The 16,621-nt window shown below is 45.2% G+C and overlaps 1 protein-coding gene across 1 annotated transcript in view; it reads left to right on the forward strand.

The window, feature by feature from the left end:
- Nucleotides 1-5,246: 5,246 nt before the first annotated feature.
- FER1L6 (fer-1 like family member 6) overlaps nt 5,247-16,621 on the forward strand; it is a 117,348-nt gene continuing 105,973 nt past the window's right edge. Inside the window, exon 1 of the mRNA XM_083621804.1 lies at nt 5,247-5,369. Within this exon, the coding sequence (XP_083477930.1) occupies nt 5,353-5,369 (17 nt within the window). The 5' untranslated portion in view covers nt 5,247-5,352. The remainder of the gene's footprint in view (nt 5,370-16,621) is intronic.

Consider the following 16,621-nt stretch of genomic DNA (forward strand, 5'->3'; position numbering starts at 1 on the left):
CTCTTGGGGCCCCCAAAAAAATTAAAGGGAAAAAGCACTGTGTTATGTACTGAAGTTCTCACCCTGGGCCAGCAGGGGGATACTGTAGATAGTTATGCAAATGAAGGATCGAAAGTGACGTTCAGTGATTGGCTAGTTACAAAAAATGGTTACTGTTGCATTCTAGTGGAGCTCTATATAAGCAGGCTGACTGAGCTCCTCAGCTCAGTTCTGTTCCAGCTTACGAATAAAGAGCTGCTTTGGAAGAATCACTGTGTCGTCTGATATGTTCGCCCACAACTTAACACACTGGATGTACATTTCCAAAATATAAGATAAAAAACAAATACAGTGGTACCTCAGGTTACAGACACTTCAGGTTACAGAAATAGTACCTCGGGTTAAGAACTTTGCTTCAGGATGAGAACAGAAATCACACGGTGGCAGCGGGAGGCCCCATTAGCTAAAGTGGTATCTCAGGTTAAGAACAGTTTCAGGTTAAGAACGGACCTCCAGAACGAATTAAGTTCTTAACCCGAGGTACCACTGTAAAATAAAAGCTACATACAGTTAGAGGTTAATAATTATTTCACTACTAATATACTTCTTCTTAATTGTATTTCAGTTCCACAATTACTTTGATAAAATACATACCTTGTTATGTGCAAATGGCTTTAGATACCTATTAGGTAAATTACCATATAGCGTATATTCAACACAAAAAACGGCGACAATTTGTTGTTGACAAAGGACAGCTGGACATATAAAGGGCCCCATGACCTTCAGTAGCTTAGGGCCTCATCAAACCTAAATCCAGCCCTGAAGATTATATACAGAGTTACATGTTTTCTAGCTTTGCTTCAGGCTTTCTTTTCAAACCATATTCTCCAGGCTGCCTGTGGCACTTGGCGCTAAGTAGACCTTGTCAGCCCTGGAGATGCCTCTCTCTTTCCTTGTTTTTCTTTCTTTCTCCCACGCACCCATTGTTTGCCATGCATGCTGCTGGGTTTCTTCCAAAGAATTCTCCAAGGCAATAAAAGATGAGTGTGTCTGTTTTCGCTGAAGGAACAGGGGCTAATGGATGTGCATGACATCTGTCATCTTAATATCTCCTGTTGTGTTTGATCAGCAGGTGAAGTCAGCTGGCATGAGTTGAATAAATATGGCAAACCCTCTTTTCTCAAAAGAGATGTCTGCTTTAAGCTGGCAGACTTTTTTTAGGGGGGGGAATGAAAGATTAATTCAAAGCATGCTATCTCCTCTGCATTAACATGCATCACTCTTAACACCAGCTTTCTAAGACTTGTAGCAATATCCTTACCACTTCGCCAGGAGCTCAGGATAAGTCCCATGACAAACTGTTCCACATTTTGCTCATACGTAATGTAACCCATGGCGTTGCTATGTTAACAGCGCATTCTGATATATGTTTATTCAGAAGCAGGAAATAGGGAGAGATTCGTTTTTGCCGGCATTTTAATGATCTACCCAATTTGCACTTCTTGAAACGAAACTATCCTTCAAAATCGGCACTTCTCCAATGTTGTAATTCAGTTCTGCGAGGAGACACGGTGTACAAAAATGTATATAATTAGGGGCATAATTATGCATATGATCGTTAAAATAAAATCCAAGTATGAATTATGTTAGGGGAAATTGCTTAGCAAAAATGTGTGTATGTGTGTGGGGGAGAAATACTAAAATCCTGACAAATTTTCATTAGGCTTTTTATTAAAAAAAAGAAAAAAGAAATCATACATTGCTGTGGAAATGTGGAGAATAAAATTGGTTTAAAAATGGAAAGCTGAGAGAAAGTGAAATTGATAGAATTTGTCCACCCCTATTTAAAAGTAACTCTTGCTGATTTCAGTGGGGCTCAGGTCTCCTATAGCCTGTCGCTTCATTTGGGTCACATCCTGGCAAATTTAGGTTGTGCAATTAAACTGCTTGGGAGCTCTTGGGCAATGGGAATCCTCAGGATGGGATTTTTTTGTGGTAAGGATAACAATGGGGGAAAGTTTGTTGTTGTTTAGTCGGTTAGTCGTGTCCGACTCTTCGTGACCCCATGGACCAGAGCACGCCAGGCACTCCTGTCTTCCACTGCCTCCCGCAGTTTGGTCAACCTCATGTTAGTAGGTTCGAGAACACTGTCCAACCATCTCGTCCTCTGTAGTCCCCTTCTCCTTGTGCCCCCCATCTTTCCCAACATCAGTGTCTTTTCCAGAGAGTCTTCTCTTCTCATGAAGTGGCCAAAGTATTGGAGCCTCAGCTTCACGATCTGTCCTTCCAGTGAGCATTCAGGCCTGATTTCCTTAAGAATGGATAGGTTTGATCTTCTTGCAGTCCATGGGACTCTCCAGAGTCTCCTCCAGCACCAGAATTCAAAAGCATCAATTCTTCGGCGATCAGCCTTCTTTATGGTCCAGGTCTCACTTCCATACATCACTACTGGGAAAACCATGGCTTTAACTATATGGACCTTTGTTGGTAAAGTGATGTCTCTGCTTTTTAAGATGCTGTCTAGGTTTGCCATCGCCTTTCTCCCAAGGAGCAGGCGTCTTTTAATTTCGTGACTGCTGTCACCATCTGCAGTGATCTTGGAGACCAAGAAAGTAAAATCTCTCATGATAATGCTTTGCGGTGCCATTCACAGAGCCACCCACCCCCAGGAAGTGAGCACTAAGAGGTATGATAAAACAAACTCAGACAGACAACGGTCAGGATCAAAAATGGCCACAACTTTATTAAATAACAGGTGGAGGTGGAATTTTGACCAACTGTGCTGTGGAGGGCAGGAGCATCCAGCTTTTTAGCACTGCAACCAGTGCCCAGCCAGGCAGCAAGGCACTGCCCCTCCAGCAGAGCCTCTGGCCCATTTTATCTTAACTTTCTGGCGGGAATCCCTCTCAGAACTTCTGCTGACCAGGGAACCCCCTTATTGGCTGGCCAACATGTGGGCTTCTGCTGCTGGGGACGGCAGATGGGGTGAAGGCCCTCAACCGCCGCCCACCTGAAAAGTGTGAGCAGCCATTCTTTGCACAAGGTCATTTAACCTCCCCATAAACCAATCAGGCTGGAATGCTTGATAAAGAGCCAATATCCTGGTTATTCATCTTGTGCTTGATGGAGCTTGCTCCCAGATGAACAGACAAAGTGCACAGTCTTTAAGAAACAACAACCCCACAGCCCAATAAATTGTAGTTTTCTGGGGGTCTTTTAACAGAATGTTCAGCTCCCTTAAAATTATATTTATCAGGGTCTTTGGAGAAAAGCATGGCAGTTATGCTGTCATTAGTTATATTGGCATGAAACCAGTATTCTTGTAGAGCAGAGGTTCCCAGGCTTATTTAGCCTTACTGTGCCCATTTCAGAAAAAAGTTACTCAGCGCCCCACCTCTGAAAATCTACCTTCTTTAAGCGAACAAACAGATAACAACAACAAGAAGAACCAAAACAACAACAACAACAACAATTTATTATTTATACTCCACCCATCTGGCTGGGTTTCCCCAGCCACTCTGGGTTGCTTCCAACAGAATATCAAAATACAATAATCTATTAAACATTAAAAGCTTCCCTAAAGAGGGCTGCCTTCAGATGTCTTCTAAAAGTCTGGTAGTTGTTTTTCTCTTTGACATCTGGTGGGAGGGTGTTCCACAGGGCAGTTGCCACTACCGAGAAGGCCCTCTGCCCCGTTTCCTGTAACTTGGCTTCTCGCAGTGAGGGAACCGCCAGAAGGCCCTCGGCGCTGGACCTCAGTGTCCGGGCTGAACGATGGGGGTGGAGACGCTCCTTCAGGTATACTGGACCGAGGCCATTTAGGGCTTTAAAGGTCAGCACCAACACTTTGAACTGTTCTTGGAAACGTACTGGGAGTGTACAGAAAGAGTCAGGAACAAATTTGTGCTCTTTTATGTATCTCTATTTCTACTTACGTCCTACAACATAGTAAAGAAAGATGTTGTTGTTGTTCAAGACACCATGAAGCTTGAAATTATAAAATTATTTATTAAAACCCATGGGGACTGCCAGTTCAGTCCAATCCACCCCAGGGGCAGGGCTGGCGCCACAGCCTTCCTGCCATTGGCCAAATAGGAAGGCAAGCTGCGATCCACTTTCCGGTCCTGATTTTCATTTGAATTTACATACATTTATTGAATTTACACACCCCTATACCTAGCTGTCTCAGGGTGGTTAAATGGTTGAGCCTATTTTATATCAGTCAATAAGCTTCATATATCACAGTTGTGTACACTGTCATTTGCTTGCTCTTCCATCACCCCGGCAATAATTATAACATTCTCTATGACAGAAAGCTCTGGAGGTGTTTTAGTGGCTTTTTTTTTTTTGCAATAATTGGCTCATTTGCATATATACCTGTTGAGCAGATGGAAAGCAAGCACTTAGACAGCTATAGAATCCATAGAATTGTAGAGTCAGAAGGGACCCCAAGATTCATCTAGTCCAGTGTTTCTCAACCTGTGGGTCCCCAGATGTTGTTGGACTACAACGCCCATCATTCCTAGCCAGGCATGACTGGTGGTCAGGGATGATGGGAGTTGTAGTCCAACAACATCTGGGGACCCACAGGTTGAGTACCGCTGAATTCTAGTCCATTCCCCTGCAATTCAGGAATCTTGTGGTCAAACATGGGTCTCAAACCCACAACCCTGGGATTAAGAGGCTCATGCTCTACCAACTGAGCTATCCCAACCGAGTGAAGCCAGAAAGCCCAGGAAAACCCCTTGCCTCCAGCATGACCCCAAGATCCAGGGGAAGCATTGTTGCTGGGTAAGCATCATTGCACAACAGAGGAAACACATACAGTATGAACGGTTTTTCAAATTGTTCTTCTCTTCTTTATGCTTCCACTGCCCTCCTATTTTCATTTAATGCCCGCTCCCCAAATTGCACCCGAGGCTACTACTGCCCCCCTGGATCATCCCCCCACTTTAGGAAACCCTGTTGTAGAGCTATGCCCACAAATGTTCACAGTGAAACAGATTTGGAGCATGGCAAAGGTGCTTTTCCGCACACATCAAGTCAGAGGCTGCTGGAGGAGCTGATCTAAACGTCCCAAAACAATGAGCAATCTGATGCTTATCTCATAATCCCGCTGAAGGAAAATGCCAAATCTGCCTAGTTTTACAGCGCCTCATTTAATTTCATGGTCCTGGGCATTCTTGTACTGAATGAGAAAAGCGCAGTCATATGTTTAAACAGCCCCACCCTGCCGGAGTGGCTGATATCTTGGTAGGCTTAACTCCTGGCAAATCCTATAGTTGGTGGCAGCAGCGGCAGCGATGACATGCCTTCGGATTAGTTGCAGAACACACAGCCTTTAGCGGACCAAGGGTTGAGGAGAGCGAAACGATGGAGAAGCTGCAAAAGTAAGTCTCCTTTTCTGGGTTACATGGGGAGATTGTGAGATAGGGGACAGCGGATGAAAATAAACCAGTTCCAGGAATAGGGGCAGTACGCCAACAAATGCTGTGTTGTGATTAGTTTTTGTTCTCTTTCTCTGAAGGAAGTTTCATTTTGTTTTTAGCTTAATCTGATTGACAACTTCCAAGCATCTTTGGGCCTTCAATACTATGCCAATTTCCTGGGCGTAAAAGTCATTGAACTCATTTGTAAGATTCCACTGTTTAGCCCACAGTCTGGTACTATGCAGACCTGCATAAATTCGTGTCCTATGCAGAAATCAGAATGCGTTGAAACTGCGGGGTTCGGGTATGTTCAGTTCATAGCTGTCAATGTTTCCCTTTTATTAAAGGGAAATTCCCTTATTCCTAATAGGATTCCTTGCAAGAAAAGGGAAAAGTTGACAGCTATGGTCCAGCTTTGCAGGAGGCAAGGCATTACTCTTGAAGCCTTAATAGTTATTTGTAGGATTACATCTTTAAAGACCTGAATGGAGACCAGAAAACTACTTAAGCTGTTTCCCACATCCTATGCAAGGCTTTTCTTAAGAGGGAATGGCTATTAGATTAGATGCAGTTGCAATCCTGTGCAGACTTACCAGGGGTAGATACCTCCAACACAATGGGAACTTCGATGCATGGTTAAGATCATTTGTGCTCATGAAGGGATTAGGGCAGTTATTCACAATCCCTCTTTCAATACTGGCTGCGTCTGCAAGTATTTCAGGGCAGACATACCACATCATTGCCCATCAGTGTGTGCCTGTAACATCCTGCTGAAATCCCGCAACTCTTTGTACCACAAACAGTCTGATTAATTCTTGTCCCACTCCTGTTGTACTTTGGTCCAAGAGTGACCCTCTAGGCACCAATAACGCGACATCATTGCAGAAGCATCACAGAACAACTAATGGAATGGTGTGTGGATGGTCCTGTTTAAATCCACCACTAATACATTGGGAGCCAGTGTGGTGTAGTGGTTAAGAGCGGTAGACTCGTAATCTGGTGAACTGGGTTTGATTCCCTGCTCCTCCACATGCAGCTGCTGGGTGACCTTGGGCCAGTCACACTTCTCTGAAGTCTCTCAGCCCCACTCACCTCACAGAGTGCTTGTTGTGGGGGAGGAAGGGAAAAGGAGATTGTTCGCCGCTTTGAGACTCCTTTGGGTAGTGATAAAGTGGGATATCAAATCCAAACTCCTCCTCCTCCTCCTCCTCCTCTTCTTCTTCTTCTTCTTCTTCCTCTTCCTCTTCCTCTTCCTCTTCTTCTTCTATTATTGCATCAGTGACATGTTGCAGAATAAAGATATACATATTTTTTTAAAAGAATTGTTCAGTAGCACCTTGGAGACCAACTAAGTTTGTTCCTGGTATGAGCTTTTGTGTGCATGCACACTTCTTCAGATACGAAAGCTCATACCAAGAACAAACTTAGTTGGTCTCTAAGGGGCTACTGGAAAAAATTTTTTATTTTAAAAATATATTTCTGCTGTGTCAGACCAACACGGCTACCTACCTGAATGTTGCAGAATTCAGCCGCAAAAAACAACAACCTAGCAGTCTGGAGGGACTCCAAAACTTTAATGGTGTGGATGCATGGGAACCGCAGGAGGACTCGGGAAGAAGGAAGTCTCATTTGGCTTTTTGGAAAATATCAAGATTCAGGTTGAATCCTGACAAGACAGAAGTACTGTTTTGGGGGGACAGGAGGCGGGCAGGTGTAGAGGACTCCCTGGTTGTGAATGGGGTAACTGTGCCCCTGAAGGACCAGGTGCGCAGCCTGGGAGTCATTTTGGACTCGCAGCTGTCCATGGAGGTGCAGGTCAATTCTGTGTCCAGGGCAGCTGTTTATCAGCTCCATCTGGTACGCAGGCTGAGACCCTACCTCCCCGCAGACTGTCTCGCCAGAGTGGTGCATGCTCTGGTTATCTCTCGCTTGGACTACTGCAACACGCTCTTTGTGGGGCTACCTTTGAAGGTAACCCAGAAACTACAACTAATCCAGAATGCGGCAGCTAGACTGGTGACTGGGAGCGGCCGCCAAGACCATATAACACCAGTCTTGAAAGACCTACACTGGCTCCCAGTACGTTTCCGAGCACAATTCAAAGTGTTGGTGCTGACCTTTAAAGCCCTAAACAGCCTCGGTCCAGTATACCTGAAGGAGCGTCTCCACCCCCATCGTTCTACCCAGACACTGAGGTCCAGCGCTGAGGGCCTTCTGGCGGTTCCCTTGCTGTGAGAAGCCAAGTTACAGGGAACCAGGCAGAGGGCCTTCTCGGTAGTGGCACCCGCCCTGGGGAACGCCCTCCCACCAGATGTCAAAGAGGAAAACAACTACCTGATTTTTAGAAGACATCTGAAGGCAGCCCTGTTTAGGGAAGCTTTTAATGTTTGATGCATTACTGTATTTTAATATTCTGTTGGAAGCCGCCCAGAGTTGCTGGAGAAACCCAGCCAGATTGGCGGGAAATAAATAAATAAATAAATAAATAAATAAATAAATAAATAATAAAGGCTGTTGCTTAACGCGCTGCATGGGCAACTGTGTGGCTGTCAATCAGTTGTTGGACTGGACCCAAACATCTCCCCCCTCCCCAAGGAAGCACTTCTGTTTCAGAACATTTTGTTGCCTACCACCCCAGTCTCAAAGAGCTGTGAGATTCCAGGGATTTCAGGTGCTTAGCCAGAGTTCGTGTTTCCTTTTGGAAATGAGGCACAGTGAAGACTGTGATGCCTTTATGATGGATGGTTTATTTACACATATATTCAACCCGAGCCTACAATGGAGGGGACCACAGCATCAGCACCCCCACAATTCTCTTCTTTTTAAGCTAGTTTGCAGCCTTGGATTCAAACAGAAATCAAACATTGCTTTCAAACATTGCTCTGACTCTCTCTCCAGCTCGCTGCTTTGCTTCTAGGTCACATAACTCACTAAACTCTCAACTCTGGCTTCATCTGTTGAGGGATAAGCAGAAAGCCACCCATGCATATTTAAGCCAAGGCTGGATAGATTCTGCAGGTGCAGTCTGCATTGCAGATTCTGGATTAAACCGGGGGGGATGGGCTTGTTGATCTCCAGGGTGCCCCAAAACACTAACATTCTGTGCCAGAGATGGACAAATGTGTCCATTTCAGATTCCGGTCTAACGTTCAGTTTTCCACTTCCCCACATCAGTGTGCAATTCCCTTTTAAAAAAAGTCATCTTGAAAATTCATAAGCATTTTGCTGTGAATGCCTCCTATTAAATACATTTTTGTATGCCGTTTTCCCTAGCAGAGACATTGGCAGACACGCTTTGCAAAGCAATTTCCCCTGCTTTAAGGCACCAATATATGAATTTATATGCACATTTCACCCACTGTATGGGTTTTTGTACATGTTAAGTGACTTGAGTGCTGCATTGCAAACTTTGGGGAACTGTGGGTTTGAAGGATGGGCTGTGCTTCCGTTTTAGATGTTGATTCAGAAAATGTGGATTAGATAGGTTTGCCTTTAAGTGAAAAATTCCCCCCTGTTCCCTGTTCTCCACAGTCCATGATAAACTCTGTAAGTCATATGGACTAGTAGGGAAGCCAGCATATTTACCACCCAAATGCTTGATGACGAAAAAACCCCTTAATGCCTTGCTGGACCACATGGAAATTGAATTATGATGTGCTTGTTGCAAAGTCTCAAAGTCGCAAGCTCAAAGGTTTACCTCTAAAAGGAGAGGTTCCCTTTGAACTCCACCAGAGCATGTGACCGTCCTGTAGCCAGTTGGTGAGAGAGTGTGTCGCTCTGTGCATGCTCAGGAGTTCAGTTAATTTATTTCCTTCACCAAATATCTCTCTTCACGTACAAGTGCTTCCCTTTTCCGGAACAAAGATCTTTCTGAAAGTTACATTAAGGTTACTGGAGGAAGCTTTTTGGTTCCAAAAACACATATAATAAAATAAAACGAGCAGGTCAAGCCTGTTGGCGGTGTTGACTGACACCGATCGTAACCAACCCTGCCATTGGGCAATGAGGATAGATTTCCTGCTTGCTCAACAGGTCCGCCGCTTCATCTTCTCCCTCTTGCAGCTTCCTAGGTCACAAGGCCAATAACTAAGCACATCTGCTGCCTTAACAGCAGACAAGTCCCCAATGCTGAGGTGAGCAGATGCCTAGGCATGGAGCAGACAGAGAGAGATGGAGCAGGTGAGACAGAAACCGAATACCCTGTGACTGGAGAATCCATTTTAGAGCCAATATGTACATAAAGAGATGCAAATTACGGCTATCAAGAAACTCGACAAACGAGTCTGCTGAGTGCTTCCTGCTGCCTGAGAAATTTCACTTTATTGATATGAGCTTTATTATTATTATTATTATTATTATTATTATTATTATTATTATTCCCTCTTCCCTTTCTTGAAACAAAACTTCCCTTAGGGCTAAACTAGGCATTTTTTAAATAGGTGTTTTAATCATTAGCATCTTCATAAAGCTGCTTCGAAGGACCAGGGAAGTGGCACTAATCAAGGGGATATTTAACTGTTTCCCTCCACTCTGTTCCCAATTTAAATAGCACACCTCCTGACAATCACCCCCCAAAAGTGCTATCGGCTCCACAGAGCCAATGACAATCACCCCCCCAAAAGTGCTATCGGCTCCACAAAAAGACATCCCAGGATTGTATCTGTATGCTTTCCCCTATGGAGCTAATGACATCTTTGGTGGGATCAGGAAAAGTATTTAGGACTCTTCTCCATAGTGTGAAACAGGGCCGGCTCATCCGTGAGGCAAGGCGAGGCAGCTGCCTCAGGCGGCAGGATCCATAGGGGAAGCATAGCTGGCCTCCAAGGAATGCATTTCCCGCTACCATGGCAGCAGCCACAGCTATGGCATGCTCCTTGGAGACTAGATCTGTTGCCACCTCAGCAGCCACCCACCAGTGCCACCTCTATAATGGCCTTTCAACTAATAGGAGGTACTGGTAGTCTCCCCCAACCCTGACATTGTAGCAAACCTAGATCTTCCTGTGAGTATTTTGGTTGCTGATCCTCAGGGCTCCGATTTAGCTGGGAACAAGCTGCTATCGCTGTGCTTTTATTTTATTTACTACATTTACATCCTTGTTGTTTAGTTGTTTAGTGGTGTCTGACTCTTTGTGATCCCATGGACCAGAGCACGCCAGGCACTCCTGTCTTCCACTGCCTCCTGCAGTTTGGTCATACTCATGCTGGTAGCTTTGAGAACACTATCCAACCATCTCATCCTCTGTCGTCCCCTTCTCCTTGTGCCCGCCATCTTTCCCAATATCAGGGTCTTTTCCAGAGAGTCTTTTCTTCTCATGAGGTGGCCAAGGTCTTGGAGCCTCAGCTTCAGGATCTGTCCTTCCAGTGAGCACTCAGGGCTGATTTCCTTCAGAATGGAGAGGTTTGATCTTCTTGTAGTCCATGGGACTCTCAAGAGTCTCTTCCAGCACCATAATACAAAAGCATCAATTCTTTGGCGATCAGCCTTCTTTATGGTCCAGCTCTCACTTCCATACATCACTACTGGGAAAACCATAGCTTTAACTATACAGGCCTTTGTTGGCAAGGTGATGTCTCTGCTTTTTAGGATGCTGTCTAGGTTTGTCATTGCTTTTCTCCCAAGAAGCAGGCGTCTCTTAATTTCGTGACTGCTGTCACCATCTGCAGTGATGATGGAGCCCAAGAAAGTAAAATCTCTCACTGCCTCCACTTACATCCTGCGTGTCTTCTATTATGGAGCTCAAGGCAACCATAGAATCATCACCATCTTTTCTAACCCCCTGCAATGCAGGAATCTTCTGGCCAATGTGGGGCTCAAACCCACGGCCCTGAGATTAAGAGTCTCATGCTCTACCAACTGATGGTCTCCCATCCAGCCACTGACCAGCTTCAGCAAGAAGGCTGCATCTCCTGCCTTTAGAATAACAATACAGTGGTACCTCAGGTTACAGACGCTTCAGGTTACAGACTCCGCTAACCTGAAGCGTATGTAACCTGAGGTACCACTGTACAGCATTAAATATTTAAAACTTCCCTAAACAGCCTTCAGATGTCTTTTAAAAATAAGATAGCTGCTTATTTCCTTGACATCTGATGGGAGGGCGTTCCACAGGGCTGGCGCCACTACCGAGAAGGCCCTCTGCCTGGTTCTGCTCCTTTCTATGGCTGCATACTTAGAAGATTTATACAAATAAAGCCACTCCTGCTATTAACACAGCTCACAGTTTCTCTGATGGAGCAAAGTGAAGGTTTTTTTTTTTTTTTTAAAGTATTAGAAAATCTCCTGCTGATTTTGTATGGTCTCCAGAACCACTAGGTGATGCTGCAGAGTCACTTAGCAATGAAATTGTGAAGATGCAGTCTGTAGCAATAATCACCTTTTCTATGCAATACTTGGAGTTGGTAGTTACAGTTAGTAACCTATAAAATGCACTCTTTTGTTTCCTAAATAAGGGTAGGGGACCTGTTTCGGCCCAAAGGTTTGCAAATAATATAAAATGCACATTAAAAATTGTCAAGAAAGTTAAAAACAAGGTTTTAAAAAATATGAATACGAATAGAAACAACAGCTGAAAATATGTACTATAAGATAATATTACAGATTAAAATGCAGACAGGTTGGTCCAAACAGTTTTTGGTTTTTGTTTTGTTTGTTTTTGCTGATGCTGAAAAAGGATACAAAGAATGTAAGGTAAAGGTAAAGGGACCCCTGACCATTAGGTCCAGTCGTGGCCGACTCTGGGGTTGCGGCGCTCATCTCGCTTTATTGGCCCAGGGAGACGGCATACAGCTTCCGGGTCATGCGGCCTAAGCCGCTTCTGGCAAACCAGAGCAGCGCACGGAAACGCCATTTACCTTCCTGCCAGAGTGGTACCTATTTTTCTACTTACGTGCTTTCGAACTGCTAGGTTGGCAGGAGCAGGGACCGAGCAATGGGAGCTCACCCCGTCGTGGGGATTCAAACCGCCGACCTTCTGAAATGTCAATAGGCAGGGAGTTCCAGAGCTGCCACACTAAAATATGAATGCCTTTCAATTGTATGAGCAGATGTGAGACAGGCTGACAGGATCTCACTCCTGCCAGCAACCATATTGCAGCATCCTGCATTAATTAAAGTCTCCAGACCAAGAACAAGGGAGGCCCCACATAGAGCACACTGAAGGAATCAATTTTTCAGACGGAACCATTGTTGGCTAGTTGACTCTAACACTTAACAGAATTAACAATTAAAGATACAGACCAAATGATCTCTGCTATTGCACTTCCAACTCTCCATCAGATACTCCCTCATCCCTTCAACCCTCCACCTCAAGAAAATTATGATAGGGGAGAGGGGTTATTTTTGCACTGGACAGCAGCATTCATGTAAACCAACCTGGGTTTTAGCTCAGAGCTAGTCTGATCGGCACACATACGCAGCTGCTTATTTGGAAACGAAGAGCTGTACACATTCTCTTGGCAAGATGCAAACCAAGTTCCCCAAACACTTGCAAATAGAGCCTTTTATTTACACAGTTATGTTTTTGTGAGGTTTCCTTTGGGCTCTTGTCTTTTGATATACCCCTACAGCACTACTGGGGACACCTTTTTCCCAGATTCAGAAACGATGACAAATGCCAGAGAAGCAAATAGGTTTATTTGGTCCGGCCTTTATTTGCTCTAGGGATGGGCCAAGATTGCTTAGTAATTTGCTTTCCACCTGCAAACCTCAGTTCCCTCCAAAAACCTCACAAGTCTCTGCTTCACAGCTGAAATCCCTCAGGAGACCTACACAGGGGGTCTTGCCCCCTTTGCAGGGCACAGTGTCAGTGCTGGCCGTATCACACGCATGCAGAAAACCAAAGATTTAACACATAGGGCGATTGCTGACAGGAGAGAGGTTGAGAGATTGGCACTGCTTGCTGATTTGCAGATCCAGTGTGTTACTTTTACTATACAAAGCCCTGAACAACTTGGGACCCAGGTACCTATGAGATTGCTTTGCCCCGCATATGCCCATTCAACCCCTTCGATCAGCAGAATTGGCACAGTTACAGGTGCCACATAATATCTGTTCCACATCTGTAAGGTACTGGCTGGGTGAAGGGAAGCAGTGGCGTCTCCAGCTGAAGAACTCCCCAGGGAAGCAGCAGAGGAGGAAAGCTCACAGCCAGCATCATGGGGGCGGACTCTGAAGACGGGTCAGAGGAGGAGGGAGGCTGGGAGGCAGGAGAAGAAGAAGAAGAGTGTGGATTTGATATCCCGCTTTATCACTACCCTAAGGAGTCTCAAAGCGGCTAACAATCTCCTTTCCCTTCCTCCCCCACAACAAACACTCTGTGAGGTGAGTGAGACTGAGAGACTTCAGAGAAGTGTGACTAGCCCAAGGTCACCCAGCAGCTGCATGTGGAGGAGCGGAGAAGCGAACCCGGTTCACCAGATTACGAGTCCACTGCTCTTAACCACTACACCACACTGGCTCTCAGGTTCGAGGGAAAGAGAAGAGCCAGAGGCAGAAAGCCCGTCAGGGGCAGGAGAGGGTGCAGAGCTGAAAGAGAGGAGGAGGAAGGGGCAGAAACTGAAGCAGCTTTGCAGCAGCTGCCTAATAATAATAATAATAATAATAATAATAATTTATTTGTATTCCGCCCTCCCTGGCCAAAGCCAGGCTCAGAGCAGCTAACAAGTAAAAATAGCACAGTGTACATAAAATCACACAGTCAATTAATTAAAATACATTCTAAATCAATTCAGAATCAAATTAATGGCAACCATTGGGTTACAGTTTTATGTGGATTACAGAAGGAAAGAGGGGGTCAGACTGCGCCTTGGCCAAAGGCCTGGTGGAACAGCCCCGTCTTGCAGGCCCTGCAGAAAGATGTCAAGTCCCGCAGGGCCCTAGTCTCTTGTGACAGAGCGTTCCACCAGATCGGAGCCACGGCTGAAAAAGCCCTGGCTTTGATCCCGCTGTAGTAATCTCCCTTCCCCCTTTGACTCCAAGGTTATGCAGGGCTTTGCGTGCAGCCCAACAGAAAACTCAGAAAGCCTAAATCTGCCAAGGATGCCTCTAAAACTCCTCTTTCTCTGCTCCACTTAAATCAATTATTTGAGCTCAGGTATGGCGGCACATTGGCTGTGAGCATGCCGCAAAACCAGGCAAAGAGAGAAAACAGCAGGCTGTAGCAAAACAGCCAGACAAATTCATTGTTACTGGGGCTGTTCCATAGCTCCTCCAAGCAACGGCAAAAATAAAGTAGAATCCCATGAGCACTGGAATGATAAAAATGTGCCGGCATATTGAGTCAAGAGAGTCTGATCTGAATATTTACCAGAGTAAAGCTGGAACACATTATTCATGTAGAGAAACACCCAGTAAACTTTCTGAATGATGTTTGAACAGTGCACCAACTTCAGAGAAAATCTCAAGGTATATTAAACAGTATACTGTATTAAATGGAGAGAGACATGATGGGCAGTGCCAGTTTCTGCGCTGAGGCAGAGAGTTTGTTTTTGCTCTACAACTCTCCTTAATGATTAGTTCCACAATAATCTCCCTCTGCTGGTGCATGTCTTCTGCAATGGATGGGTTAATAAAATTCAAGCATCATTGTTAATGTCTAGGGTAGTTTTCAGCTTTGTTGTTTTATTTTAAATCATGCCTGCAGTTGTTATTTTTAGGAAGGAAGAATTGGCGGCTGATCTTGCCACTGCTTCAGCCAACAATGGAAAGACAGTGCCTTCGAATGGAGAGCAGAAGAAAGGGAGGAGGCTTCACGTGGATTCTAGATAAGAAAGTCTATTTGTCTGAGAGAGGAAAGAGAGGAATCAAAGGCAGTCCCGCATGTTTCAATAAAACCTTCATGAGTTCCCTCTGTTTCCTGACAGAGCAATATCTTTGCAGAGCCGAACTTAATTTGCTTCCCACCATCCTCTACTTTATTCTCCACTGTTTTTCCACTTCACTTACTGCTGTCCTCATTTTTAAAATTCATTTTTATCGTTTCTGTGAGCATAACAAAATGTTATGCCCATTGAAAAAGGCAAAAGAAAAAGCCAAACCCAAGAGAAAAGTGTGTCTGGTTCGAAACTGTGCATCAGTTTAGTCCAAATTTTTATTAAAAACTTATACAGTGGTACCTCGGGTTACATACACTTCAGGTTACAGACTTCGCTAACCCAGAAATAGTACCTCGGGTTAAGAACTTTGCTTCAGGATGAGAACAGAAATCGTGCTCCGGCGGCGCGGCAGCAGCAGGAGGCCCCATTAGCTAAAGTGGTGCTTCAGGTTAAGAACAGTTTAAGGTTAAGAACGGACCTCCAGAACGAATTAAGTACTTAACCCGAGGTACCACTGTAAGGTTCTCTCTCTCTTTGTCTCTCTGCCTACCTCTATCCTTCCCTCTCTCCCTGATGCTGAACCTGTGGCTTTATAAATGCTGTTGGACTCCCACTTCCTCAGCCCTGACCAATGGCCAGGCTGCCTGGTGCTGTTGGGAGTAGGAGTCAAAGGACACCTGAAGGGCCAGAGATTCCTTTTTCCTGCTCTTGCACCCCTGATCATGACTTACTTCTCTTGCCACCTCACCAACAAGCTCTGAGAGCAGTGCACGTGTTTCCCCGCCTTATCCACGCAACAACTATGTGAGGTAAGTTAGACAGAGAGATTATGACCAGCCCAAGTCTGGTCCATAACAGGCTGGGAACCAGCAGTGCGTCTCAGGTCTGGACCAGCTGAAGACCACTGTTGTAGAGCAGCTACCCCAAGTTGGTGCCCTCCAGATGTTGTTGAAGTGCAATGCCAATTAACCCTTGTTGTTGTTTAATTGTTTAGTCGTGTCCGACTCTTTGTGACCCCATGGACCAGAGCACGCCAGGCACTCCTGTCTTCCACTGCCTCCCGCAGTTTAGTCAAACTCATGCTGGTAGCTTCGAGAACACTGTCCAACCATCTCGTCCTCTGTCATCCCCTTCTCCTTGTGCCCTCCATCTTTCCCAACATCAGGGTCTTTTCCAGGGAGTCTTCTCTTCTCATGAGGTGGCCAAAGTACTGGAGTCTCAGCTTCAGGATCTGTCCTTTCAGTGAGCACTCAGGGCTGATTTCCTTAAGGATGGATAGGTTTGATCTTCTTGCAATCCATGGGACTCTCATGAGTCTCCTCCATCACCATAATTCAAAAATTACCCCTTACTTTGGGCCATACTGACTAGGGCTGAGGGCACCAGTTTGGGAAATGT

The sequence above is a fragment of the Podarcis filfolensis genome, assembly GCF_964270895.1.
Source record: "Podarcis filfolensis genome assembly, chromosome: 7".
NCBI classification, from domain to species: Eukaryota; Metazoa; Chordata; class Lepidosauria; order Squamata; family Lacertidae; genus Podarcis; species Podarcis filfolensis.